Source organism: Phodopus roborovskii, unplaced genomic scaffold (genome assembly GCF_943737965.1).
Source record: "Phodopus roborovskii unplaced genomic scaffold, PHOROB, whole genome shotgun sequence".
In the NCBI taxonomy this organism is placed as follows: domain Eukaryota; kingdom Metazoa; phylum Chordata; class Mammalia; order Rodentia; family Cricetidae; genus Phodopus; species Phodopus roborovskii.
In genome coordinates this window covers 32,677,882-32,704,071 of record NW_026126447.1, presented here as the reverse complement: position 1 = coordinate 32,704,071, position 26,190 = coordinate 32,677,882, and the positions used below count along the sequence as shown (strand labels likewise).

Sequence of the window (26,190 nt, the reverse complement as noted above, 5' to 3'; positions counted from 1 at the left end):
GCCTCAAAGAAGTAGAAAGTGAGGACACACAACGTTGTCCTCTGACCTCTGCACATGCATGCATGCGCGTGCATGCACACACACACACACACACACACACACACACACACACTTGGAAAAAGGTGTATGTGAGAAGGGAGCAGACAACAATCCCAACCCACCTTAATAGGACACCCAGGCCATGCATTCAACTCTTGGTACTGATCCTAACTATGTGGTTGACATCTGGTGCCAACTTGTTCTTAAATATTTTGGCAATAGACAGGAAATGGTGTCTCCAAAGGGCTTACCTTATTTTGTTGCCACCATCTTGGTTACAAACTGGTAAGAGATCCATCAAAACTTTGTAGAAGTACCTCAGTGTGAAGTCAATGCCCATCACAGCCACCGTGTGTCCGGAAGACAGCTGTGTACTGCATGTGAAAGACACCAATGACAGTAAGAGACAGAGCATACATGGCTACGGCATTGTGTAGTGTCAGAAACACACACCCTCCCCATTTCCCGTGCCTTTAAGTGCTGAATGACTGGATGTAACATAAAGATGGCTTGAGGGAAAACATTAAGCCTTTAGTTATGGCTTTCGGAATAAAACCAGCATCAAACATGAACAACTGTGGATTATGCCCATTCCACTGCCCTGGACCCCTGCCCCCAACACACACACACACACACACACACACACACACACACACACACACACATCTTCAGAGTGGTTCGGCTTTTCAGCAAAAACGTCAGTCAGAGGTAGAAGAGGGAGAGGCTGCATATCTGGCTACTTAAAACAATTTTTAAAAAGATTATGTACATATGTATGTACATATGGATGCATGTATATGTTTGTGTGTTTGTGGATGTATGTGGGGGCATGCTTGCTACAGTGTATGTGTGTAGAAGAGGACAAATTGTGAGACTCAGCTCTCCTTCTCCCATGTAGTCCCAGGGATCAAACTCAGGCTGTCAGGCTTGGCAGCAGGTGCCTTACACTGAACCATCGCACAGGCCCTGCAGTTACTTTCAGCAAAGTTCTAGAAAAGGAACCTGAATGGCTGTCATTAACTGATGGGAGATGTCATTCTGCAAATATGTTTCTTATATTGGATAATGAATAAAGCACTGTTGGCCAATAGGAAAGCAAGATGGGCAGGACGAGGAGACTAGGAGGAGAGAGGAAGTGGTAGTGAGATCCAAGATGGAGGACAGAAAGAGAACACCAGCCCCTCTCTCCGGTAAGATAAGACCACATGGAAGTACTTAGATTAATAGAAATGGGTTAATATTTAAGACAGAAGTAGCTGATAAGAAACTAGTAACAGGCCAACAGAATTATATCTAATACAATGTCTCAGTGTGTTATCTGGGGCTGGCACCACGGTGGGTCCAGGTCGGCAGGAAAATACTTCCTTTATTTTGCTGGTAAGGAAACAGGTCTCATAGAGACTTAGTAAGACCACTTAATATTACCAGGAACCCTGTCCAGTTTTCTTTCCATTATACCATGGTGGACTCTACTCAAAACAGTTTATATTTAAGAAGGAGTCTTCTTTGTTTCAAGCTCTCTGTCCTATAATTCTACTACTCTCAAAGGAGGACACTCTGTTGGTAAAGTTGGGTGGTAAAGCCTGGTGCTAATGGCTAACTTTTTGGTAGATGTGGGGTAAAGTTCTGGCATTGCTGGTTTTATTTATGTTGCTCCTGGATGCTATTTGGCCTTTTTTTAAAGCTTTGGTTTTTCATATGAAAATGGAGATAACAGTAGCACCTGCTATTGCAATTAAATGTGATAGTGTTTGTAATGTAAGTTGCCTCCCTAACATAAACACCTGAACAGCAAGAATGACTTAGTGAAATATAGCAGGGCTTATCCAACATGGACTGTTAAGGGCCCAACATCTATTATCACCTACCTCCCTATGAAGAAAATACCAGAAAAAAAATATCATTCTTAGCCATTTCATGATTGTCTTTTTCTTCCTTCTCCATAGCTCTGGGGTTTAAACATGGGGGCCTACTGTATGACAGCCTCAGCCCTTTCTTGTGGTAGTCTTTATTTTTTGTGTATGTGTGTCAACATGTCTTATACATGTCACCATGTGCATGGCTGGTGTCCTCCAGGTCAGAAAAGGATATTGAACCTCCTGGAACTAGTGCTAGCAACCAAAATGGGTCTTCTGCAAGAACAGCAAGCACTCTTAGCTGCTGAGCGTCTCTCTAGCCCCTCCCCCCTCCTGCTTTGTAGTAATCTTTGGAAGCTTTATCAATTTAGGAACACTGAAACTTGCAAGAGTGAGACATTTGGCCAGCAGCATATACATGGACAGAAACTCACTGCCCAATTCCAAAAGCATATTGTCTTAGTCATAAGTCAGATTTGCAGGGCTGTGAACAATTTTACATTATTTAATTTCTGTGGCAGAAGCTAACAAAAAATTTATAGTTTGCATTTTATGAATGAAAAAAATTAGCATCTAGTTGGGAGACTTAAATATCATCTCTTCCCTGTTTCTGGGGCAGCACCAGAGACTGGCTCTTCCCTACAATACTATGGGTTTGCTTCTGTGGGAAGTATTGTTCAGGTGTTTTGGGGTTTGCTCATTTTACTTCTAAACCTCCCCTGAATGGCAGCTATCTGCTCCAGTATGAATCAAGATGCCGAAGTAATAGCATGCAACTTGCCTATGTGAGCCTAGATTTGAATTTTATCTGAATTGCAGCTAGGCATACTGTTACCATAGCAACTCAAAGAACGTTATAGAAATATCCAGCCAAGTCTACATTTCTAAACATAATGGACCAGGTTGATGGCAATACATGTATGCGGTTTTCATTGCTGAGAGCATGTGACCAGGTTCTTTATTCCCAGCAGTGTTATCCTATGGGAAGGACGTGCAGCTAGATTGTCAGGCCACTGGAAATGCTCACAGAAGAAGCAGACAGAGCTGCCATGAGTGACTGGTGAACTCTGAGTTGGAAAGCCCTCCCCTAGCTCTCCACCAAAGCACATCTGAAGCCAGGGGTGAGTGGCTGTGTTTCAGACAAGTCAGCTCTTTCTTCCAACCAATTCGAATGCCAAATTCAAAGCCTAAATAGCATGACAATAAAATAACTTCTATTTACTTGTCACTTGACACTGTCAAGTTTAGTGCTAAGCATCTTCCCAGCCATCACCTTCCAATACCTTGCCCCTTTCCCATGATCCGGGCACTGTTCTATAAGCTTTATGTAGTATTTAATCATTAAAATCATTACTTGAGACAGGCTCTAGCAGGAAACAAAATCAAAAAACAAAACAAAATAAAATGAAAAGAAAACAACAACAAAAAACACCTCAATTTATTTACAGTCACATAAACCATAAATAGCAAATCTATTTTTACATATCTCAGGAGGGAAGTAGGTTTCCAAGCTGGTACCTTTGAAAAGCCTGTCTATCTATCAGTGCAAGTCACAGGGGCTTTTGTTGAGTGACAGAGGGCCATGGATCTAAACTGTGATGGAGGAAAGTCACAGCTCTAAATAGTTAAGTTGCACCCAGCTAAGCAAAATATTCACAGGATGGAGGTTGGGGGCTACATTTTGAGCAGGGCCAAAGCATAGGCTTCCTGTGGTGGTGGTGGTAGGGAATCTATATTCACAGTGACTTCAACTCTATGACTGAAACTGGGGTATTTTGTTGTTGTTAAACAGCAGGGTAACCAGAGAGGAGAGCTGAAGTTCTCATTTGAAAGTCACCATGTTCCCACCATGCTTCATTTGAACAGGCCCTATAAAGGTTGGCAAACACACCAGATCAAAATTTCTTGTCCTTATGTAACCCTCAAAAAAAAAAAAATGCTTGTGCACATACACAAAAGCTCAAAACTGGCCTTGACCTGTGCACAGAAAGCACACAATCGAAGGCAAGGCTAAGTGTTCTTAACTGACAATGATGAGGCACCTCACTGGTATCTTTGAAAGCCCAACTCAGGCCCCCTTTACTGGCATCAAAGATGAGGTAGACTCTGTCCCTGGAAGAGACAGTCTACTTACTTTTCCTTCACTGATGAGACAGTATGGAGGGGGTGATGACTATCATTCTTCAGACACGTATGCAGGCGTGTGAACACCAGATGGTATGTTAACAGAAACACAGAAGGATGTACTTGGGGTGAGGGTTACTTGCTTATGTTTGATATTTGTGTTGGGGAGAAGCTGACAGTCAAGCAGATACCACTGCGCTAGAATCAGCATTTGGCTGGTGACAGGCATGACTTTCCATAGAAGACATGGGCCCAATGCTGGAATTCCACCCTCTCTGCTTTCCAATTATTATCTCAATGAACTGATGCTGGGGGGATTCTTACTAGTACCAGTCATTTGATGAATAATGAGCATCACTGAGAATCAAGGAAATCTGCTTTCCACTAAATTTTAGGGCATCATGCCAGGTATCAGTCAAAAACATGGTTTTCTTGGTTGCTCTGAGAAAATAGTTATTTGTATAAGGAAGGGATTACAGCAATGCGCCTTTCCATCCAAACTCTCCCTGATGTTTGGAGTGTCAGAGATGAAGCTTTAAGTTGTAGGAAACAACACCTCCTAATATATGCCCCGTGGTACCAACTTTAATCAGCATTCTGGCAACACCAGTTTTCAAAAAGCTCTTGTTTTTAAGAGACACTTTCAAAACCACCAAATAGAAAACCAAAGTAGACAACTCACATAATTCTACGGAGTCAGACAGAGACAGAACTCCAAGTGCCCTGGTACATCTTCCTCACTAAAAAAAAAACAAAACAAAACGCTCCTTTGCTTGAAAACAAAGCAATTCTGGCCATGAAAGCTGTCATGCTCCAGCTGGTATTTCCTTTCCTTTTTACATGTGTATGTATGGGACTGAAGGCGTGGGTGGGACCCTCATGGTCAAAGAGAACCAGTCCCTTCCACACTGGTCTCTGAGTGTGTCCTGTGCATGCATGCATGCACACAAACTACACACAAACACATGTTAGATATGTTAATAAATGTAATCTAAAAGATTTTATATGACTAAAAATTCATTAAAATAATTACCTGGATGAATGAATTGTGTGGCTGATCGTCACGACATAGCCAGCTCCTCCAACATCTAGGTAAGGACCAGTCAAAGAAATCAGCCCTGGATTAGCTACTGCATGAAGATACCTAACAGAGACCCAAGAGAAACCATGTGATTTTAGGCATAAATGATTCTGAATGTTTCAAGAGCAGTGAGTTTGTAGTCCTAAAATACTATAAATTGTGCTGGTATCATGTGAAAACACAAAATGAATCTTGCTTAAATTTAAAAAAAAAAAAAGAGAGAGAAATTTTATGTGTGTTTTGCCTGCTTATAATGTATGTGCACCATGTACATGTTTGCCTGAGAGGCCAGAAGGTATTGGAGCCCCTGGAACTGGAGTTACAGATGTTTGTGAGCTACTATGTGGGACTGGGCATTAAACCTGGATCTTCTGCAAGAACAAGTGCTCTTAACCATTGAGCTACCTCACTATCTCCTTCTTTTTGTGGAGCTGAGGTTTTGAACTCATGGCTTACCCAAGGTAGGCAAGTGCTCTACCACTGAGCTGCAGACCCGGCCCAGATTCTCACCTCTTCTGTCTGACAATAGCACCAACAACACAAAGAGTTGGGAAACAGATTCCTTGTTATAGTATGTACTTTTCTCTGAACTTTTACTGAGAGCTGTGGTTCAGATGATTCAGACGGGAATATAGAAAAGGACCAATGGAGGAAGAGAAATAAATAAACACGAAGAAACCATTAAGGATAATTATGGGTGGGGAGTGGGCATGAAGAGCTGACTTCCTGAGTGAAGTTGGTTGCTACCCAACACAGGATAAATGATTTTGCTCTTGGCTCATGCTGCCTCCTGCCATAGTGCCTGGCTAGCCCTGCTGTGAAAATAAAGCTCAGAAGTAAAAGAATAGTCCAGAATTTACATGTGCTCATTGTCTATAGGTCATACACGATGCCATAATTACATCAAGTAAAATGAAATGTTAAATTCAAGACGACTCTCCAGTCATGAAGTGGAATCAAGGAAGGTCTTAGGAGTCAAAATGGACAGATGTAAAAACATTTCATTCTCAAAATTCCAATAGCGATATAAAGGCAATGCAGTCAGAAAACATAACCCACACACCCGTTACTATTAAGAAAACAGATCAAAAACGATTTTATCCCCCTTGAAAGTGTCTTCTCCCGTGATTGCCCAAAATGGCTTTACTGCCTGCACTTATCAAGACTCCCAGGACTAGGAGGAACTGGAAACTGAAGTTCCCCCAGACTCACCACTGTCTCCTAGTGGGATCAAATGCTTTGTCCATGAGGGAACCAGGATAAATTCTGAGGACGCCATTGGGCGTTGCTATGTAACGGCGGACAATGTATGTGTTCAGGCTGCTCATTTCCATCTGTGTCATCCATTCATCTGTGACGTGGCTGGTCGCCATGACTTCATTTCTGACAGAGAACTAAGAAACAAAGGAAGACATTGCAGGGCCCCTTTTAAAACAAAACAAAACAAAACCAAACCTCATATGAAAAGAGTGTGGGCTGCTGGCAGGGCTCCCCAAGGTTCTCTTGCAGAGAAGCCAAGCCCAATTACTTCTTGAAAACCATTCCACAGCAGATGGGCGCAGCCAAACTTGGTGAAAACAAAAGTTCACAGCATACAGGCAGGGGAGGTGTGACTACTCACTTGTTCACCTAGCTAGCCTGTCGTAGTTTCAGAAAATTCCTGTGGTGAATCATTAGAAACACACAGCCTCTTTGGTGCTTGAATATCATATTTATCTCAACAGACAGCAGAACACTTCTTTTCCGTGGGAAGAAATGGAGAGGGAAGTGTTCTCTGGTCTCTTAATCACACCCCCTACGTGGAAAGCCCCCGTGCATGTGAGACCTGATGTAGATTCTTCATGTGACTCAGTGGGCTCCTTAATCCATCAAAAGGTCACAGCTGACTAGCCTCCCCAGGGCACATCCTCTGCAGAGGTCCAGATGCAAACAGGGTTCCATACTTCAAAGGTTCATGGCCAGCACCCCCTCCTGGGCCTGTGGAAAGGGGCTCCAGAGATGTGGCCTGTGCCAGAACTTACTTTGAGTCCCGGGTTAGCAATGAGGCGAGTGTTATCACTGAGATAGGCCGTGTAATGCTCCACCATGCGCTTGGTCTCTGGCTGGCTGAGGTGCTCGTAGGGGGAGGAAAAGCTGCCGGCAGACAGCATGACGGTTGGACTTTCTGAAAGAAGCCCCAACAAAGCCGGCATCAGAACACAGAGACTTCATCTGGGCCCCAAACAAAAGCATCACTCAGGCTCTGCCAACATGTCTGCTACGGTGGCTTAATGTCTTCCACAAGGACACAAAGAGCTTGACAATGAGAGCAAAGAAAAAGGGAAGGAGAAAAAAGCCACATTCTCTCCCTTCAGGGAACTTATGGTCCTACGAGTGAAGCAGGAGGAATGTGCCCGCAGAGGCACAAATCTTGGAAGCAGAAATGCTAGGTATCTTAGATATGCATGCAGTGTATTTGTTAGGATAGAGGGTGCAGTACAAACATGGTGCCAGGTTGGACAGACTCTGGCTCCACCATTTTCTGGTTGTGAGACGTTGGGCAAGCATTTGTAAAGTGGAGAAAATAACACTGAACAGCATTTGCAGGTGCGTATCGGTGACGCCTATTTAGTATTCATATCAGTCCTGTCATTCAGGAAGAAGAAAGATGAAGTGTTGACATCAATGCCAAAATCAAATTAAAAAAATTATTGTCACAGGTGGCAGGCAAACGTGCCACAAACAAAGCTTATAGAGAGTATCCCATGTGTGCATTCCTAAGCACTAATTCTAACATGAAAACTAGTTTTCTACTTGAGGGAAAAATCCCTGCAGTGAATCATAGCATGAAACAAAATTTTCTGTTTAAACCTCTTGGTTGTGCAGCCTTATTATATTTTTATTTTATTTCCTCCGGCAGGCTTGGAACTCTCTTTGTAGACCAGGCTAGCCTCAAAATCACAGAAATTCACTTGCCTTTGCTTCCCGAGTACTTAAAAAAAAAAAAAAAACACACACACACACACACTCACACACCAAGCCTTAGCATATTTTAAAATTTGCCATAAAATATTATCACGTGACATAAAGCCCATGATGATGATCGATCACACCATCATCTCTCTTTGAAATCTGTTTTGTTTTGTTCTTTTGAAAGAACGTGATGTCTCAGTTCCTTGTAACTTGGTGAGCTTTTACGTGGTGGCTAAAACAACACTAAATCAATTTTGGGTTGATGATGTAGATAGAGTTCTTGCCTTGTATATGCCAGGCCCCAAGTCAACATATACAAAAGGCCACATAATGACAAGAAGCAAACTAGCTTTATGCCTAGAGAAAGGGAGTCTCTTAGGGGGCATGGACCGGTTGCATGATTCTGTCATGTAGACCCTATGGAGAGGCAGGAAGGGCAGTAAAAGCAATTTCCAGTGAGGAGCCAGGATAGCCTTGTCATATAGTCACTCCATTCCCATCTCAAGGATGTAATTGTACTGGGGATAGAGAGGTCATTTCATTAATGACTCCACCTGTTGGGGGCATTGGATTTGATTGTTCCCCCTTGTGCCCCAAGAAGCTACTTGAAGCAATTTAAGTACATAGCCTCCTCCTCCTCTAGCTTGGTAAATACTGTAGAGCAGCATTATTATTACTATTATTTATTATTATTATTATTATTGCATTGAATCCAGGATGTCTTCTGAGTTTTTTATCTTCAATTTCTCACTATCGTGGAAGTTTCCAGTGTTTCCCCAAAGACATTATTCCAGGATCATGTTTCCATCTAGGATTTTTAATTGGAAATCAGCAGAATGCCAGTCTCAGAAATTGCTGCTTCCCATGACGTGATTTATTTCCTAGGATATCTTCATAGGACAGCCTGGGAGATTGTTATTGCCTTAATCTCAAGTAATCAAAGAGATACAAGGTACTGGCTTGCAAAGGCTGATTCAACATACTGTAGACTTGTGTTTATAGTCAGCGGTCCATCCCCAAAAGAGAGTGAGTGTGTGTGTGTGTGTATGCACGCACATATGTTCATGCATGTGAGAAAGAGGGGTTATGTATACTTGTGCTTAGAGAGCTTTGGTTCCAATCAGAGAGAGCAGGCAGAAGGAATCTAGGAGAAAACAGTGTAAGACAAATACATTTCAGAGTCTGGAGTGTTACGAGAAGGCCAGGGTACAGGAAAGTAGTTGTGCTTCCAGGGCAGACTGGCATTTCAGAAAAGGCTGATGCAGTAAGACACCTGGGGCATAAAGGGGAGCAAACAGCATCATATGACATATAACCCTTTGTGTCCAGGAGGTAGACATACGTGTGTATACATTTATACATATACATACATGGAACTCCTTAGGAATGTATTTTAAAACACATTTTCTTCCTCTTTTTGCACACCACGAGATGTTATCTTCCCATCATACTTCTTGGGATGGAAACCAGAGCCTGTGTGTGTGAGGCAAGTGTGTAACATCTACTACTGAGACCTAAGTGCCTCTTGGGAAGACAATTGACACACATTTCATGCCTTGTGTCATAATCCTCTTTGGTGAAGTCAGAGAGGAACCACTCAATTCCCATGTTTCCCATTCCTGTTGTTGCATTTTAATAAGCCTTTCATTGCAACTGAAACAAGACTGTCCCTGCTGAGCATTGTCCCAGGGTCCTCACACCCTGGGGAGCAGGGATGGCAAGGTGGAAAGGGCTCCCTGGGACAATGGGCATTGGCTCAAGTCTGCCTTTGTGGCCTGGGCTCAGCCACTCAGACTGTGTTTGAGCTGGTAGGAGCTACACTCATGAGTAATGCTGTCCAGTTGTAATATTAATACAATGGCATCTGTAAATGTAATTAAAAATTTTCTGATAGCCCGAAAGGCAAAAGGAAACAGTTATATGAATTCTGATAATACACTTCTAGACTACTAAAAACATGACAGTTTCATAATATAATCAAAAATCTAGCATGCATATCACACTTCTCATAAAAGTTTTTTGTTGTTGTTTTCTTTTGAGATAGGGCTTCTCTGTATAGCCTTGGCTATCCTGAAACTCACTCTGTAGACCAGGCTGGCCTCGAGCTTACAGAGAGCTGCCTGCCTCTGCCTCCTGAGTGCTGGGATTAAAGGTGTGTGCCATCACCACCTGACTCCCAAATACCTTGATGCTGACTGACCCCTTTTCAAGTGTTAAACAACTACAGGCAGCCAGTAGCTAATATATTGGACAGTGCAGCTATGAGGAATTATACAAATGAAATCTAAATGTGGGGTGGAGCTTCTTTCTCACCAGGTAACTTGAACTTGACCCCCACCCACTCAAATCTCTGGACAGTTTGTCATCTCTGCCTGCAGTAGTATGCGGTTTGTTGGCTTAGAATTTAAAAGTCTTACAGTAAAGCATTTCATTAAAATGTGAAAAATTATGCTTTCTTTCATATAAAACAGAGAATATAAACTGCAAAACCGAAATCAAAACAAACAAATGCAAGATCCAGCCTTCTTTGATTAACATTATAGGCTTTCTCTAAATTGCTGATATTTTTGAAATGTGCCACAGAAAAGATCACTTAGTGTGGTTTGGTGTTTTGATCTCATATCCAAGAAAGAATTTTCTAGAAAGGAATTGAAAGAAGGAACTCAAATACCAGTATTCACATTTGGAACCCAGAGATAGAGACTCTATCCTTGATCTCCTTCCAACCTGTGTCCATCTCCTCGGCTTGCTAACTGTGGTGAACATTAATTTTTTTGAATCCTAAATATTTTCAACAGGGAATCAGAAGGTAGCTGTTTCTCTAAACAGTGGGCATCCTTAGTGTACTGACTTACTGACTACGTAGGCTACAAAGGCCTCCTAAACACCTGCCACACATCAGCATGGCCAACCAAGTGGGTATGACTCAAATATATATCTGTTCTTACCCAAAGATGAAACATAATGCTTTTCGATGAAGATGTGAAAAAAAAAAAAAAAAAAAAAAAGAAGCCTTGTATACCATTGGTGGGAATAAGTTAGTATAGTAAACCAGTGTGGGAAACACTACTAAGGCTCCTTAAGAAATTAAAAGTAGAATCACCACAGGATTCAGTAATTCTCCCCTATATCCAAAGGAATCATATCAGACCATAGAAGAGACATTTGGTACCCCCATGCTCAATGTGGCACTATTCATAGTAGCCCGAAATGGAAACAACTCAAGTGTTAACTAGTAATAAAGAAAACATGGCACAGAAATATAATAAGAGTATGCAGCCATAAGCTAGTGAAATCTTGCATTGAACTGGAGGTCATTCTGTTAAGTGAAATAAGCCGAGGAGGAAAAATGCGGCATGATCTCCCTCAGGTGTAATCTAGAAAGCTGAAGGTGAAAGTAGAAAGGTAGTCACCATAGCCAGGTGAGCGTGGGGTGTGGTAGGGTGTGGTGGGGTGTGAAGGGGGGGTGAAGGAGTGGTTGATAACAGGTACTAAGCTATAGTTAAAGCAAAAACACAGGAGCTATTACATGGTGGGGTGATGGCAGAGAATGCACCGTACATTTAAATAAATAGATGGGAGAAAAGATTTTGAAAGCAATTTCCATGAGTGAATTACGGGTGACTGAGAAGACCAGGATGTTTAACCTGATTTAGATGTGACACAATGTACAGGTGTGTATGAAATACTAGGTGGCTCATAAACATATACAATTTTTACTGTTTTTATATGTCAGAAATAAAATCTAAACACCATAAAAACAAACAAAACAAAAACAAAACCCAGAAGATGCAACAGGAAAAAAGAACAAGATACTAGCAGAAAATTGTAATAAACATAGAAGGTACCAATTCAACTATAGAAACAATCAATTTAAATACCAATAGTTTATGTAAAACCATCAAAATCCAAAGACTGATCAGGCATGGTGATACACACCCATGATTCCAGCATTTGGGAGGCTGAGGCAGGAAGAAAGTGAGCTTGACACTAGCCAGGATTATATAATGATACTTCTGTAAAGTAACTAATATAAAAAGCAAAACAACAGCCAGGCGGTAGTGGTGCATGCCTTTAATCCCAACACTTGGGAGGCAGAGGTAGGTGGATCTCTGTGAGTTTGAGGCCAGCTTGGTCTACAGAGTGAGTTCTAGGACAGGCTCCAAAACAATACAGAGAAACCCTTTCTCAAAAAAAAAAAAAAAAAAAAAAAAAAAAAAAAGGAAAGAAAGAAAGAAAAAAAAAACTCAATCTATAAGATATATAGAAATAGAAATAAACTGGTAGATACTGGAGTTGTGGCATTAATTTCAGAGGAAACTGACTTTACCTTAGTCTGAGGAAATTATTTTTCTTTGGTTGGCCCAAATTCCTTCCTTTACCACAGATCAACCAACACCTGGTACTCTGCAATAGTTAGTACATCCCACCGTCATCCTTTGGAGACTGCCTATGGCTAAACTCTTTCGAGGTAGGTCAGGTCCCGTGGAAGATACCATCAGTACGTGAACATCAGATTCCTTTACATCAGTCTTCAACGCCTTCCCCACACCTGCACATCCTCATATCTGCGTCCTGTCCTTCACTGTTTGTGGCCTCTGAACAATCAAAACATGCCTAGCACTGGCTGCAGGCTGAGTGGGGCTGAGGACTATGAAAGCTGATCGATCTCCTTGTTTGTAGTCTAAGAAGATGCTGGGGCCATGGACACTCTGAGCCTGAGACGGAAGTGGCTGGAGCATTATCTAGGATGAACTTTGTTTTGTCTTTTCTGTCTACTGTCTTCCCCCTCCTCACTGGCCTCTTTTGAGAGCTTATGTAAAAATCACGAAAATAGAAATCCTCATCTCAGCCTCTTCTAGGCAACTTGACCAAGGCAAGGAATACAATGCTGCACATAGTATATTTTGTTACTTATATTATTATTATTAGTTTCTTGAGACAGGTTCTCACTCAACCGCCTCAGCTGCCCAGAAACTCACTATGTAATTCATGCTGGCCTTCAGTCCATAGTGATCTGCCTGCCCCAGCCTAATTACTACCGGGACTGTGGGTGTGAACCACTGTACCTGGTTGCTTTACATTTTCTAGAACTGCAAATATGAAGTATTTGGGGCTGGAGAGGGAGCAGGAATCACACAGATGTTTATGATGCACTCTTTGAGTAAGATCATGAAGGAAACTGAGGCACCCATGGGCTTTACCTAGAGTCGCCAGCTGCTTGAAGTGGAGGCAAGCGCTAGGTTGGCCCAGGAGATCTAGCCGGTGATATAGCAACTTGCTGCTGGGCACAGTGTTGAGGTTTTTCAATTGTTTGACAGGTATTTCCGGCTGAATCACCACAATACACAAAATGAAGGAAGTGTCCTGCACCTAAAGAAACAAACAAACAAAATCAGCAAGGAATTCCTAACACAGAAAATGAAGGTTCCATTGCATACATTATTCTCTGATGTCTTCTCTCTGGCAAGGCAATGTCAGATGGACAACATAAGGATTTACCAAAGGTATTTTCTGGTATTCTTTCTTGTGGAAAGGAGCTTGTGTGTAACACAGCATTCTATAGCTAATGAGTAGACAGAAGAGCCCCCTGAGAACTGTGACCATCTCATGTTTTAGATAGGTTAATGGTGTGTGTCTGTGTTTGTGTACAAACTGTTTAATTTTACTTTGACTTGAAATCGCATTTAAAATGCACAGCTGGGGCTTGGGTGTGGCTCAGTGATAAAGTACTTGACTAGTTCGACCTAGGTATATCCTCTAAACTTAGGAGAAAAAAAAGATATTACTGGTTTTTATAGAAGTTTTCTGAGAGTTGACTGTTCTTAATCAGTTGGGGATCCTCAGTAAGAGAAGGGTTCAGGGTCAGGCATTACAGAATCCACCTTATTTATTTTATCCCTAACAAGCACTGTCTTGTCTCTACCAGGCTCGAAATGAACAACATCACTGTTTAAACTCATAGGAAGCACAGATTCTATGGTACTCTTGCCCAGTCTAGCTGGATCAACATTTCTGTCCAGGTTAGGCAGCTGCTGTAGCAGTTTAACACAATAAACTCAATGAACTTCCAGATCCGCTTTCTCTTAGAAATGAGTGTTGGAAAAAAATTTAGTGAGGAATATGTCTTCCCAAGGATCACAAGCTAATCAGTGACTTACCACCAAAAACGGTGGCCCCATAATACTAGAACGGGGCTGTAAATGCCTGTCATGTCTGGATGCCACTGAAAGATCACAATGCAACTAACTCATGATTAATTGTCCAATGGGGTAAAGTTTGTCAGCCACATAAACGGGTAGCACAATCAAACTTCAGTGTTTGTAGGAAGAACTCAGTTACACTTTATATATTCATTCTACCCTAACTTTAATAATTATTTTAGGATATATATTTCTACTTATACAAATACTTACTAAAAACCCCACTGTGTTGTGTTATTCTGGCCGCAGCCATATGGCTCTGCATACCCTGTGCTTTCATGGCATCAAGCAGCCAGGTACAGTTGACTGACTCGTATCATGGAGGTTTGTATAAGTCAATGACATTCACACACAATGAGATAGTGATGCTTTCCTTAGACTGTCATCAAAGAGTACATAGCTATGTAAATCTGATATATTGCAAGATGCAAAGAGCCTGTTTATTATTATTGTTGTTATTATTATTACTTGTGTGTGTGTGTGTGTGTGTCTGTGTACGCACGCGCACACATGCATGCCTTCATGTGCTTGGAAGCACATGTGGAGATCAGAGATTGTCACTGGGATGCCTTCTTCAGTCACTCCTCTGTTTTTTGAGACAGGATTTCTCAGTGCCCTTGGAGCTTGCTGACTTGCCTAAACTAGCTTGCCATGAAGCCTCTGTGGGGGGTGGGGTGGAGGTGGATGGAGATCTTCCTGTCTCTGAGCTACAGTGCTAACATTAGGGATACACATCTGGGCTCATATAGGTGCTGGTGATCCAAACTCAGGTCATCATTCTTGCACAACACACACTTTTCCCACTGATGTGTCTTCCTCAACCCCAAAGAGTCCATTTAAAAGATGGTTTGTAAATTAATGAGAGAGCAAGGATGGCTATGTTAGAACTACAAAACCAATGCCTTATAAAAATGGCTCAGGTGATGTACTAATGCAGAAATTTTAAACCAGGTAGGTTAGAGTTAAATTAAACTTAGGGTTTGTGAGAATGGCTTCAGAATCTTTAAACTCAGAAGCAATTTACATCTTCCTGGAACTGCTTTCAAGGGCCTCGGCAAACATAGTCAATTAGATTAGCAAGTATAATCCTCTTCCATCATGCCCTGAATTAGAAGGTTGATGGCAAGTTCTCAACAGCATCTACCCTTCCCTCACTGCTCATCTTTACATAGGTGTCCTTGAAGTTCAGCTTTCCTTATGCTGCAAGTTCCACTGACCCCAAAATGGAACCCTATTGGAATAACCAGAATATAACTTTATAGAACTTAGTTTATTTAGTAAGAGAAAAATACCTAGCTAGAAAGAGCAATCTCTTTACAGTGCTAACTTAATCTCGTTATATTCAGATGAGTACAGTAAAAGAATAGATGCTAAGTGTTTTTGCTAGATTGTCTCAGTAACAGCAGACTTTTCTTGGATTATAATTGTAGAAAGATCCATTTTATATCTTGGGAAAAGGTGAATATCAACACCCCCCCCACACACACAGATAAAGAAGTTTAAAAATATTTGCCCTTACTGCTGGGTAATGAGTCAAGCTTGATTGGCCTTGAATCTCATTGCCTTCTTAGTTTTTCACTTGATAGTGACCTGGGTGACAAGTTTAGCTCTCTGAGAAAGGCAGTGAAGCTTTCTGATAAGATTGCCTGAATTACAGAACTCAGGACATAGCTCAGGGTTTATCAATATGGGAAGAAGAGAAATTCTTCTTTTCAAAATTGTTGACACTGAGTTCTATTTACTGCCCAATGGCCACATAGAGGCCTACCCTTTTTCCTTCCTTCTTTCTTTTCTTTCCTTTCCTTTTTTTGGGGGGGGGGTTGAGACAGGGTTTCTCTGTAGCTTTAAAGCCTGTCCTAGGACTTGCTCTGTAGCACAGGCTGGCCTTGAACTCGCCTGCCTCTGCCTCCTGAGTACTGGAACTAAAGACTTGTGCCACCACTGTCCAGTCACATTTCTTTCTTTTTAAAATATTAACAATTATTACTGCAAATACCATTCAGGATGTAACTGAAATATATTCATTGGAATGTACTGGAAAGTATTCTAGAAGACAGAAATTTCTGAATTTAAACACAAAAGTCTGGTTTTATGACACAATTTCCCCCCCCCCCCACTGAGACAGGGTTTGTCTGTGTAGCCCTCGCTATTCTAGAGCTCACTCTGCAGAGTAGGCTAACCTTGAACTCAGAGATCTATCTGAGGGCTGAGAGTAAAAGTGTGTGCTGATAGATGGCTCAGCAATTAAAAGTCTGTTCTTCCACAGGACCTGGATTCAGTCCCTAGCACCCACATGGCAGCTCACAACAGTCTGTAACTCCAAGATCTGACACCCTCACACAGACATATATGCAGGCAAAACACCAATGTATATAAAATAAAAAAAATTATAAAATAAATAATTTTTAAAGGCTTATTTAAAATATTTAATTGTGTGTGTCTGTTTGTGTGTGCGTATGTTACAAGCAGTTGCAAGCTGCCCAGAGTAGGTGCTGGGAATTGTGCCTGGGACATTTTTTCAAGAGTTACTCCTGCTCTCACCTGCTGAGCTATCTCTCCACCTGTGTATCACTCTATCTATCCCTCTTCTGTGTACTAAATGTCCAATGAGAAGCTCTTAAAGGAACAAATAAACAATAGACTGATACCTCCATCTAGCAAGCAACACTACATTTTTAAGTTCAGTAATGAAAATTTGGGGATAAAAATGAATATCCATTCTTCTTTTGGTTACTGAACCTTGGGCCTTGTAAATACATTGTTTTTGCCATGTTGAGAAAGGAAAGGAGAGAAACAGAGTGTTGTCATCTGTTTCTCTATGATTCTAAGGTTCAGTGTCTGAATGGTGTTTGTTCAAAGCAGCCAGGGGTCATAGCTACACTGCTAATCCACTAGTGCTGACGTTAAACACCCCAAACTCTAGTCCAGGACCTCATTTCCTTAAAGCATCTCAGGGTATTTATGTTTCTAAATCTTCTTTTTCAACTCCTAATTTCCACAATCTGAGTTTAAATTACAAAACAATCACAATAATAATGATGGTGATGATGATGATGATGATAAAAGACCAAACAGGCTACTGGGAATGATCTATATTTAAAAAAAAAAAAAAAAAAAAAAAAAAAGCTCTGCAGCTAGCTCAGCAGGTGGAAGTACTTGCTGCCAACCATGATACCCTGAGGTCTGTCCTGGTGGAAACAGAGAACTAACTTCCACGGGTTGTCCTTTGGCCTCCATGTGCCCACACATGTGCAAGTAAGTAAATGTAACTGAAAAACAAAATCATTTAAAGGGCTTTGGTCTATCTACATAAATCCACACAGCCACTAAGCACTTCATGCATGTGTACACACAGAGACTTGTGTGTGCAGAAAACAATTCTGGAAATGGATTGAAGTGGTTGTGGATGGGAAATGGGGCAAGGGCAGGAGGGAGCGGACATATTATTACTCCTTCATATCCTTTTATATAATTTGATCCCTTTGTCATGAACAATTACTGGTTTTCTAAACAAGAAAGGGGAAAGAATATGAACCATCTGTGGAATGTCTTTTTCCCCTAGCCACTTTAAATCTGGCCAGTCACATAGTCTGACCCAAGTTCTCCGGTGCTGTTATAAGAAGAGCATTGAACTGGACATCATGGGTAGTCCCATCCAAAGGACTTCCTTCCACTCACCATCTTCCAGGCATAGCTTACGTTGTAGGCCTCCTTTCCAGTCTCCCTCAGCTTGTTTATGTGCCAAGACAGAGATGAGTTCACAGGGACTGTGATAATCCGGCTGCCTAGAGGGAGGCTGTGCCAGAAAAAAAAAAAAAAAAAGAACTAAATACCTTAGGCAAGAAAAGAAAAATTAAGCACTTAATTAAAGGCAAGGAAGAAGCTGGGAGTCAATGGCCATCCCCTGCTTCTGAACAGCACTGAAACTCATCACTGTTGAAAGACATGATGTGAGATTTTCATTTTGTAGAAGTGCTATGTCAACTCTGCATTAAAAGTCATCCTTTGCCTCTACCCTGCCCCCAGTGCTAATTCTTTCCAGAGACTGACTTGTCTCACATCACTCACTTATTAATTTTCAACCAATGAGCACAAGACTCATTTCTCCATAGGTTACCATCTGCCAAAATAACATATCACAGTTGGAAAACATCCAATCTTTTTTTAAGAGAGTGCTGCACAAACCTTGCTGTCAGATGCTCCACAGACAAGCTGTTTACTGGTCCTTATCTTAACCTTTTATTTTACTAATAAATTTCAGTTTGGTCTAAGCAGAACACTTTCTGGAAATGAGTTATCATATGCCTTATTTTACAATTAAACTCAGTGTAAATGTAGAATTTGATCTACAAGACATTGCCTCCAAATAATTTTGAGAGACTTTCCCTGTTACATCAAGTGAGCAAGATCCTGACTACCCTTTTTTAAATTCTTGTTTTCTAATTTAGTTTTATTTATTGTTATTGTATACATATTCACAATGAGAGTGTATGTGTGTGTATGTTGGGGGGGGGTTACCATGGTGAAAGGGTGCAAGGACAACTATGTGGAATCAATTCTCTCCTACTTTCATGTGGTTTCCGGGATCAAGCTTGGATTGTCAAACCTGTATGGCAAGCACTTTTGCCTACTGAGCCATCGCCAGGCCTTTGGCTCCTATCATTATGAAAGGTTACTCAGGAGACAAGAAAATAATTTGTACACTTGCCTTATACCCTATGGCAAACACTCATATTTGATCACAATAGGCCCCCTTTTCAAAAAACATGAAATACTGCACCCCTCACCTCTTTCTTACCTTAGGATATTTTGCCGAACCAATTCAAACTTGGGGATATTTTCGTAATGTATGATGTCAGTATGAAGGGGAGGTTCTGACAGTAAATATGGCCTGGTAAGAGATGGATGCATAAGTGTATACCCTGAAATCACAGAATAAAACATGGTATAAGGAAGATGAAGGATGCTGGATCTAACAAATGTGCCCATTACTGGTCTGAACTGTGGACCGTCTGGGATGGCTGCCCAGGGTATAAAACCTCCTATGTACCTTAGCAGTCCAATAAAACCTCAACCTGTTTTATGTGAGAGCTCATAAAACTCCTGAAGTGTTGAAAGAGCTCTTAAATTACTGAACATATGTCTAATTGAGGCTATTTAGGTGGTATTCGTTTTTCTGGTTTCCATTTTATTAAATGTTCTAATGTGGTTATATATAAACCTTCCTGCCAGGGAATCAAACGATAAGGATGCTAACAAAAGGCGATCTAAACCCCCCTTGAGGCATTATTCACCCCCAAGTCTAACTTCTTGATGTTAAAAACCTGCGATCTCACAAGCCAGCATAGCATGACCTCATGGGTTGTGAATTCATTCTACCATCTGTACGATACATTTCCACTGCCCCAACGGTCCCAGCACAACTTCTCTGAAAACTATCTTTAACCCACTTCATTTATCAGCACAAGAATATTCACAGACCATTTTTTTTTTTAAGTTGCAAAGGAAAGTGTTCTTCCTAACAATGAACTCTCTGTAAATTACCTTTGTCATCTATGAGAAAAGTATAGGAAGCCAAAGAATCTTGGTAATAGGTCACATCTTCAAGAATGTAAGCGAGGTTGACGTCCACACCTACGATCCCCAGGAGGAGATTTCCAAAGTAACAGGGTTTGCTCACAGTCATTATCAGACCTGCGGGTTAAAAACAGAATCAGAGAACAGCACAGAAACTCTGGACCAAGGCCCACACTCCGGTGAAGCACAAGGGCTAACAGTGGCTTTAGGTTCAGGGGGAAAGGTTTCTGTGATCCAGGCCCTAACCACTGCTCTTGAAGCCTGTATGGAAAGTTGAGATGAAGGAAGACAAGAACATTCTTAGTTGGTTCAGATATTACATTTAATTTAAACAGGGGTGACTGACCCTTTGACCTCCTCACCTCTTTATCTAAGCCACCATACTTGGTGTGCTAGTTTGAATGCAACTGACCCCCATAATTTCATAGAGAATGGCATTATTAGGAGGCGTGGCTTTGTCGGAGAAAGTGTGTCACTATGGGAGTAGGCTTTGAGGTCTCCTATGCTCAGGGTACCACCCAGTGTCTCAACTGACTACCGTTGCCACCAAGCTCTCTGCTACGAACATAATGGACTAAACCCCTGAAACTGTAAGAGAACCAACCCAGTTAAATGCTTCCACTGTAAGAGAAGCTGTGGTCATGGTCTCTCTTCACAGCAATAGAAACCCTAACTAAGACACTTGGGATCAAGAGAAAAATAGTACAGTTACCAGGCATTGGTGGCACATGCCTTTAATCCCAGCACTTGGGAGGCAGAGACAGGACTATCTCTGTGAGTTCAATGCCAGCCTGGTCTACAGAGCAAGTTACGGGACAGGCTCCAAAGCAATGCAGAGAAACCCTGCCTCAAAACACAGAAAAAGAAAACAAGAAAAAAAAAAAAAAAAAAAAAAGAAAATAGTGCAGTGCTAAATACATCTGCTGAAGTGGGAAGATTTAGCTATATGTAAAAAAAAGGGGGGGTACAAAACAAAGTAACCCCCCCAAACCAACCAACCAACCAACCAACCAACCAACCAACCAACCAAAAAACCAAAACAAAAAACCAAAGAACCAAACAAACAAAACATTGGATAAGGAGTGTGAAAAAAATCTTGAGTTCCATTCCAGTTGTTCCGTTTGTACTATGTGACAAGTGTGACACTGGATGTAATATCCCTCACTGATGCTGACAGGACATGGAGGGAAGAAATTGCTTTATTGATTTCTAGGGAATGCTGGACCAAGAGATTATGGAGAAATGGATTTGTAAAAGATACAAACATTGCAAAAACTCTAATGACAGAGGAGGGAAGTTAAGAAGGTACAGAAAATGACCACACAGAACTCTGAGCAGATGACAGAAAATTAAATTTCCATAGGAATGCATTTCTAGTCACAGAGGCCAGTCCTCACGAAGGGCCAGACAATAAATGCTTTAGGCTTTGTCATCCATACAGTCTCAGGTACCCATTTCTTCATACTTCTCTTTTTAACAACAATTTTTCAAACTATACAAATCATCCTTAGCTCACAGGACACACGAAACAACAGGATAATTAGGGAAAGGAAGAGTGTGCAGGAGGAAATTGTACAGGAGAGAAAGGGAGTCGAGTGGGGGCAGGCGTGGCTCTAAGAATCCACCTGGGCACCAGCCTCTCCTGCCTTCGCTGTAAGGCAGGGGAAGTCGTACTGCCTAGAAGGACATGTGTCTTCATGAAGCCAAGATAAGGCAATGTCTGTGATTTCTAACCATGCCGCAATCTCGGGGCTCTACCTAAATCTCAAAACAAAAATCCTTTTCCCTATCTTGTTATACTTTCCTATACCTGGAGGCATGTGTATGACATTGGGGGGTATCACAAATCCCTTTCAGAACACTTTGGGAAAGGATTTGGACACTCTTGAAGGTGTCTGTCAAGAAGAATGGACTTCGAAACAGAGAATTGTGGGTGGTGACAATACTCCAGGTATATTGAATTGCTATGGCTGCAGAGACCAACTAACTACATCACTTATCAGGAAGGAGGAGACACAAGCCTGAAGAAGTTTGTAAAAAGTCATTCCATAGGGGATAGGAGGTCTCTTCTGATCTTCAAAGTATACTCTATTCAGTTCCCATTTAAAATGTTTCTCATCATCTGCTTGAAAACAACAGATATTGAAGACGGTCTTAACTGCACACTTCACAGGAGGTTTCTGTTCAGGTCTCCCTGGATGAATGGGTTTTGCATGTTAGAAATAGTGTTCTGAGGCATTTGTACAGATGTGATAGACAGAGAGATAGATAGATAGGTAGATAAATAGATTATAGATATCTTCAATTATTCTTCATAATTACTTGACAGAAAGGATTCCATTATCTAGTCAGGTGCCTGAATCATGTGACAGTTAAAGCACTTTACTTCACACAGTGTTCTGGGTACCTGTGGCTCAGGATGATGGTGATGATAACAGCAAAGGCAAATAGTGTATTAAAAGGGAGGAGTGAGCAGTACTTACAACTGGGTGGTATGCTAGCCACTGGTTACATGTATGTGTATATGAATATATGTAGGTATCCATCTTTATCTGTATATATTCACGTATGTGTATGAGTTCATCCTAAAAGAATTCACCAATTTATTATCCGTTTTGAAAGATGACCAAGTGGAGAATTTATGAGATAAAATATACTACTGAGGACAAGGTGCCAGACCTTTCTGCCTCCCTGTACCCTGTGATGCACAGCTATCCTTAGTGTCACTTACTACTGGAACTTCCTTAGAAGCTGCATCAGAAACCCTCCGGTTACATCCTTTGAGGCTGGAGACTAGAGGAAACAGCACTGGGCTTATGTGTTAGAGCCGTGTTATAGGTAAGGTGGCAGGCATATATTTATCTGTGGGGTTGGAGCAGGGTGCACCTTTCTGCTTGCTCATTCCTTTCCTCGTTCATAGTAGGACATTCTCTCTACACTTACCATCCCCCATCTCATCAGAGAAGGGGAGGCTGAAGACAGCCTCATCGATCATCCGGTTAGGAAGGTTAGTGTAGAACCTGCCAACTGTGGTCTCCAGGTTGCTCAGCTGGTTCAGCACCATCATGCTGCCCTTAATCACCGGCAAGGCTGTCCGGTCTGGGATTCCATACTTCCCAGAGTTCTGTTCAGCCAGGTCCCGAAGGAACGCCAACTCCTTCAAACCAGTCACCCCATCTATCATCAAAAACAAGGGAAAGGCTTGGTTACTTTTTAGGAAGCAGTTTGCCATTTAGATCCACTATGGATACAAATGAGATCTTGTTCCATGCATGATGATACAGGCCTTTAATCGCAGCACTTGGGGGTGGGGTGTGCTAGAATTAGCAAGGCAAACTCCATCTACATAGCGTGTTCCTGGATAGCCAGAGCTACATAGTGAGACCATGTCTTAAAAAAAACCAAAACCCAAACCAAAAAGATGAAGTCTTGCAATGCAAGAGGTCTTTGTAGGGTTACTATGGACCCAGGGTACCAGTTCCCACTGTAAACCAAAGGCTGAGACAGGGAATTTCTTCAGTCAAAAGCACAAAGGGATTCTTCAAAAGGCCATGATGAAAACCACATGGGAAGCAAAGGATGTGCTCGCCCTAAACATTTAATTATAAGATTTAAAATTCTTTGCTGCACTTAATATCTGAAAGCAAAAGTAATAGTTAACGAGTCTGCATTTAATTTAAAGCAGCGGATGACCTTTGGAGAGTTTTAAGGCCTTTACCATCTCATTCCATCTTTGTCTGTAAAACCACTTGCCAAAAACTCAAGGAACTAAATGAAAGAATTATGGTCTGCATTTAGCAATGCTCCTAAACTCTCTTCTTCAAGCTCATTTTAATTACAAATGTCTTTATGCTTGATATTGTTAGGATAATACTAAATTTGATTTATTTAATGTGTATTTTTTATATTTATGGGGTATTGAAAACTTTGTAGAAAGATTTAGGCATAGTGGGATGTATTGTTCTACAACATCTGTATTCCATAGTGCAAAAATAAATTTAATAAACCATTTTTTTTTTTAGTTTGCTATTGTTGGCATATAGTCAAAAGGATTAGTAACTGATCTCACATGGGCACCACTGTAACAAGTTCAAGTGCTTTCAGTTGTTGGTGAGACTCTACCACTGACCTTCCAAAAGATTCTGTCTCCCGCTCTTGAAAAGAAACTGATGCCTTCATGGACAACTTTTCACCTATGGAGTGAGTGCATTTCTAATAGCAGACATTTATTTCTAGTTTGCTAAGTAGTAGCAAAATCTAACATATCATCTCACATCATCATTTACTTTTGTTTTTTGGAGACAGGGTCTTACTATGTAGTTCTGGTTGGCCTAAAGTTTGCTCTGTGAACCAGGCTGGCCTTAAACTTCGAGATATCTCTGCCTCTGCTTCCTGACTGCTGGGGTTAAAGACATGTGCCACCATAACTGGTTGATTTTTTTTTTTTGTTTTTAAAGACATTGTATCCAGATAAACTTGAATTTTACTGCACTCGTTCATGGTTAAAGGAAAGGAATATAATTCCTGGGGCAAATCATTTGAGAAGCACATAATTGCTCCCTTTGCTTGGCACAGAGCTAAGATTGGGGTGAGGTGTGAGGGATGAGGGGTGGTGGGTCTGTTTTAGAGTAAAAGACATGACTGATTTTTCACAGCATCTCAAGGGAAGCTCACAGAGGTAAAGTGATGAAAGGAGACAACACAAGCAATAGATGTATTTCTTCTTTGCCTGATATTGTTCTGCAATATTTGCAAGTCATGGCATGGGATGGAGGGTTAGGTTGTTGACAGTATCAGCACTTTTTCATGGTCATTTCATGGTAGATTAGTAAACACTGGATTGTAAATCCACCAAGACCAGCATGCTAGAAATCACAGTTCCCAGAGTCCTCTCTGCTGTATGCTCACAAATTAAAGATGCCAAAAGTCAAGTTTTGTGACGTGAACTCAGAGATGGTGAGAGACAGAGACACCAGCAAGTTCCGGTTTGAGCCACTTTCTCTGATCTTCATTAAGCTTCCATCCCAAACTTCTGGCTTATTCACCAACATCAGCTCCAGGTAGATTTCACTGAGAGCAACGGCCATGAAAAGCCAATGACCTTCCAGACATTTCTTTAGCACAACGTATAGATTGTCTTCAATGTCTCTAGCTTTCAGTTTTCCCTGCAAGCTTGATGACTAAACTTTGAGTTAGTTTTCTTTCTTTTCTTTTCTTTTTTTCTGTCACCCTAGCCATGGTGATCTACCTCATTCAAATCCCTCAGAAAATCCAGCTCTTTCAAACTTTCAGCCATCTGTAATCAAAAGCCATGGGAAGACCAGGGGCAAGGAAAATGGTTATGCAGGGAGAGAGAAAGAGGGAGAGAGAGAGAGAGAGAGAGATATCTTTCAAAATCTCATGGTGGCCTCACTTCACTATCTGAGCTCTTGGAGGATCTCCTGTTTTCTCAGTGAACAGCAGTCAGATAACTAGCAGTGACCAGATGTATCTCCTAAGACAAAAGAGAGAAACTGAAGAGCTAAGGATGGGTGAATGGAGTTAAACTGAGGTATTAAAGTGTGGAGTTGTCAGGGCTATGGCAATGGTACCCAAGGCACCGTTGAAGGATTGGTGCCTGGACAGGTGATAACCCGGGACTTTTACTCAGTGTCTGTGACACACAAGAAGCAATTACCTCATGTGGGTGTGTCTCCCTGCTCCTCTCCTGTATTTAATTCATCTGTCCTCTCTAGCGAGAGAGCTCTGTGAAGACAGGAAAGTCTGTGGGCACTACAGAGACTCAGGGGATTTTATTTTCCTCCCTTCTCACTCATGAAAGAAGTTAAAATTTGGCAGAACAGAGCATCAGGCACCCTGACATGGCGCCGAAGGCTAAGTGCTCAAGCAAAAAGTGGCTGTCTCCATCCATACTGAATAGATGGTTCCTCTCCTCAGGTCACAGGGCAAACAGCAAGATGCCTCAATGCCTGTGAAGGGATAGGAGAGAGAACAGCATCTGTCCACAGAGGAGGGAACACAAGGTGGGGGGCATGCGCTTCTACACAGTGGGAGCCAAGTGTATCAGGATGCCTTCCGTGATAGTGCTGAATGAGACTGACCCCAGATGGCAGAGATGCCCTTCACTGCCAGCCAGTCTGGGTGTGACAGGAAACATATCACTGCTCCCTCCCTCCCCAAGCTCTATGTTAACTTAAAATTTCTATCTTAATTAATCAATTTATTTGGGTGTTTGGAGGTTCATGTGTGCAGGTGTCCACAGAAGCCAGAAGAGGGTGTCAGATCCTTTGGAGCTAGAGTTACAGGTGCCTGCTGTGGGTGCTGGAATCAGAACTCAGGACCTTTGTAAGAGCAGCAA

At 41.6% G+C, this 26,190-nt stretch overlaps 1 protein-coding gene across 1 annotated transcript in view; it reads right to left on the bottom strand.

Annotated features, from left to right (window-relative positions):
- The window catches only part of Cachd1 (cache domain containing 1), a 211,927-nt gene that overhangs the window by 22,969 nt on the left and 162,768 nt on the right, over nt 1-26,190 (bottom strand). Inside the window, exons 9-17 of the mRNA XM_051188233.1 lie at nt 22,776-23,009; nt 19,800-19,949; nt 19,054-19,177; nt 17,934-18,051; nt 13,257-13,425; nt 7,122-7,264; nt 6,313-6,494; nt 5,053-5,163; nt 291-413 (exon numbers count right to left, since the gene is read on the bottom strand). Coding sequence (XP_051044190.1) covers nt 291-413; nt 5,053-5,163; nt 6,313-6,494; nt 7,122-7,264; nt 13,257-13,425; nt 17,934-18,051; nt 19,054-19,177; nt 19,800-19,949; nt 22,776-23,009 — 1,354 coding nt within the window. The remainder of the gene's footprint in view (nt 1-290; nt 414-5,052; nt 5,164-6,312; nt 6,495-7,121; nt 7,265-13,256; nt 13,426-17,933; nt 18,052-19,053; nt 19,178-19,799; nt 19,950-22,775; nt 23,010-26,190) is intronic.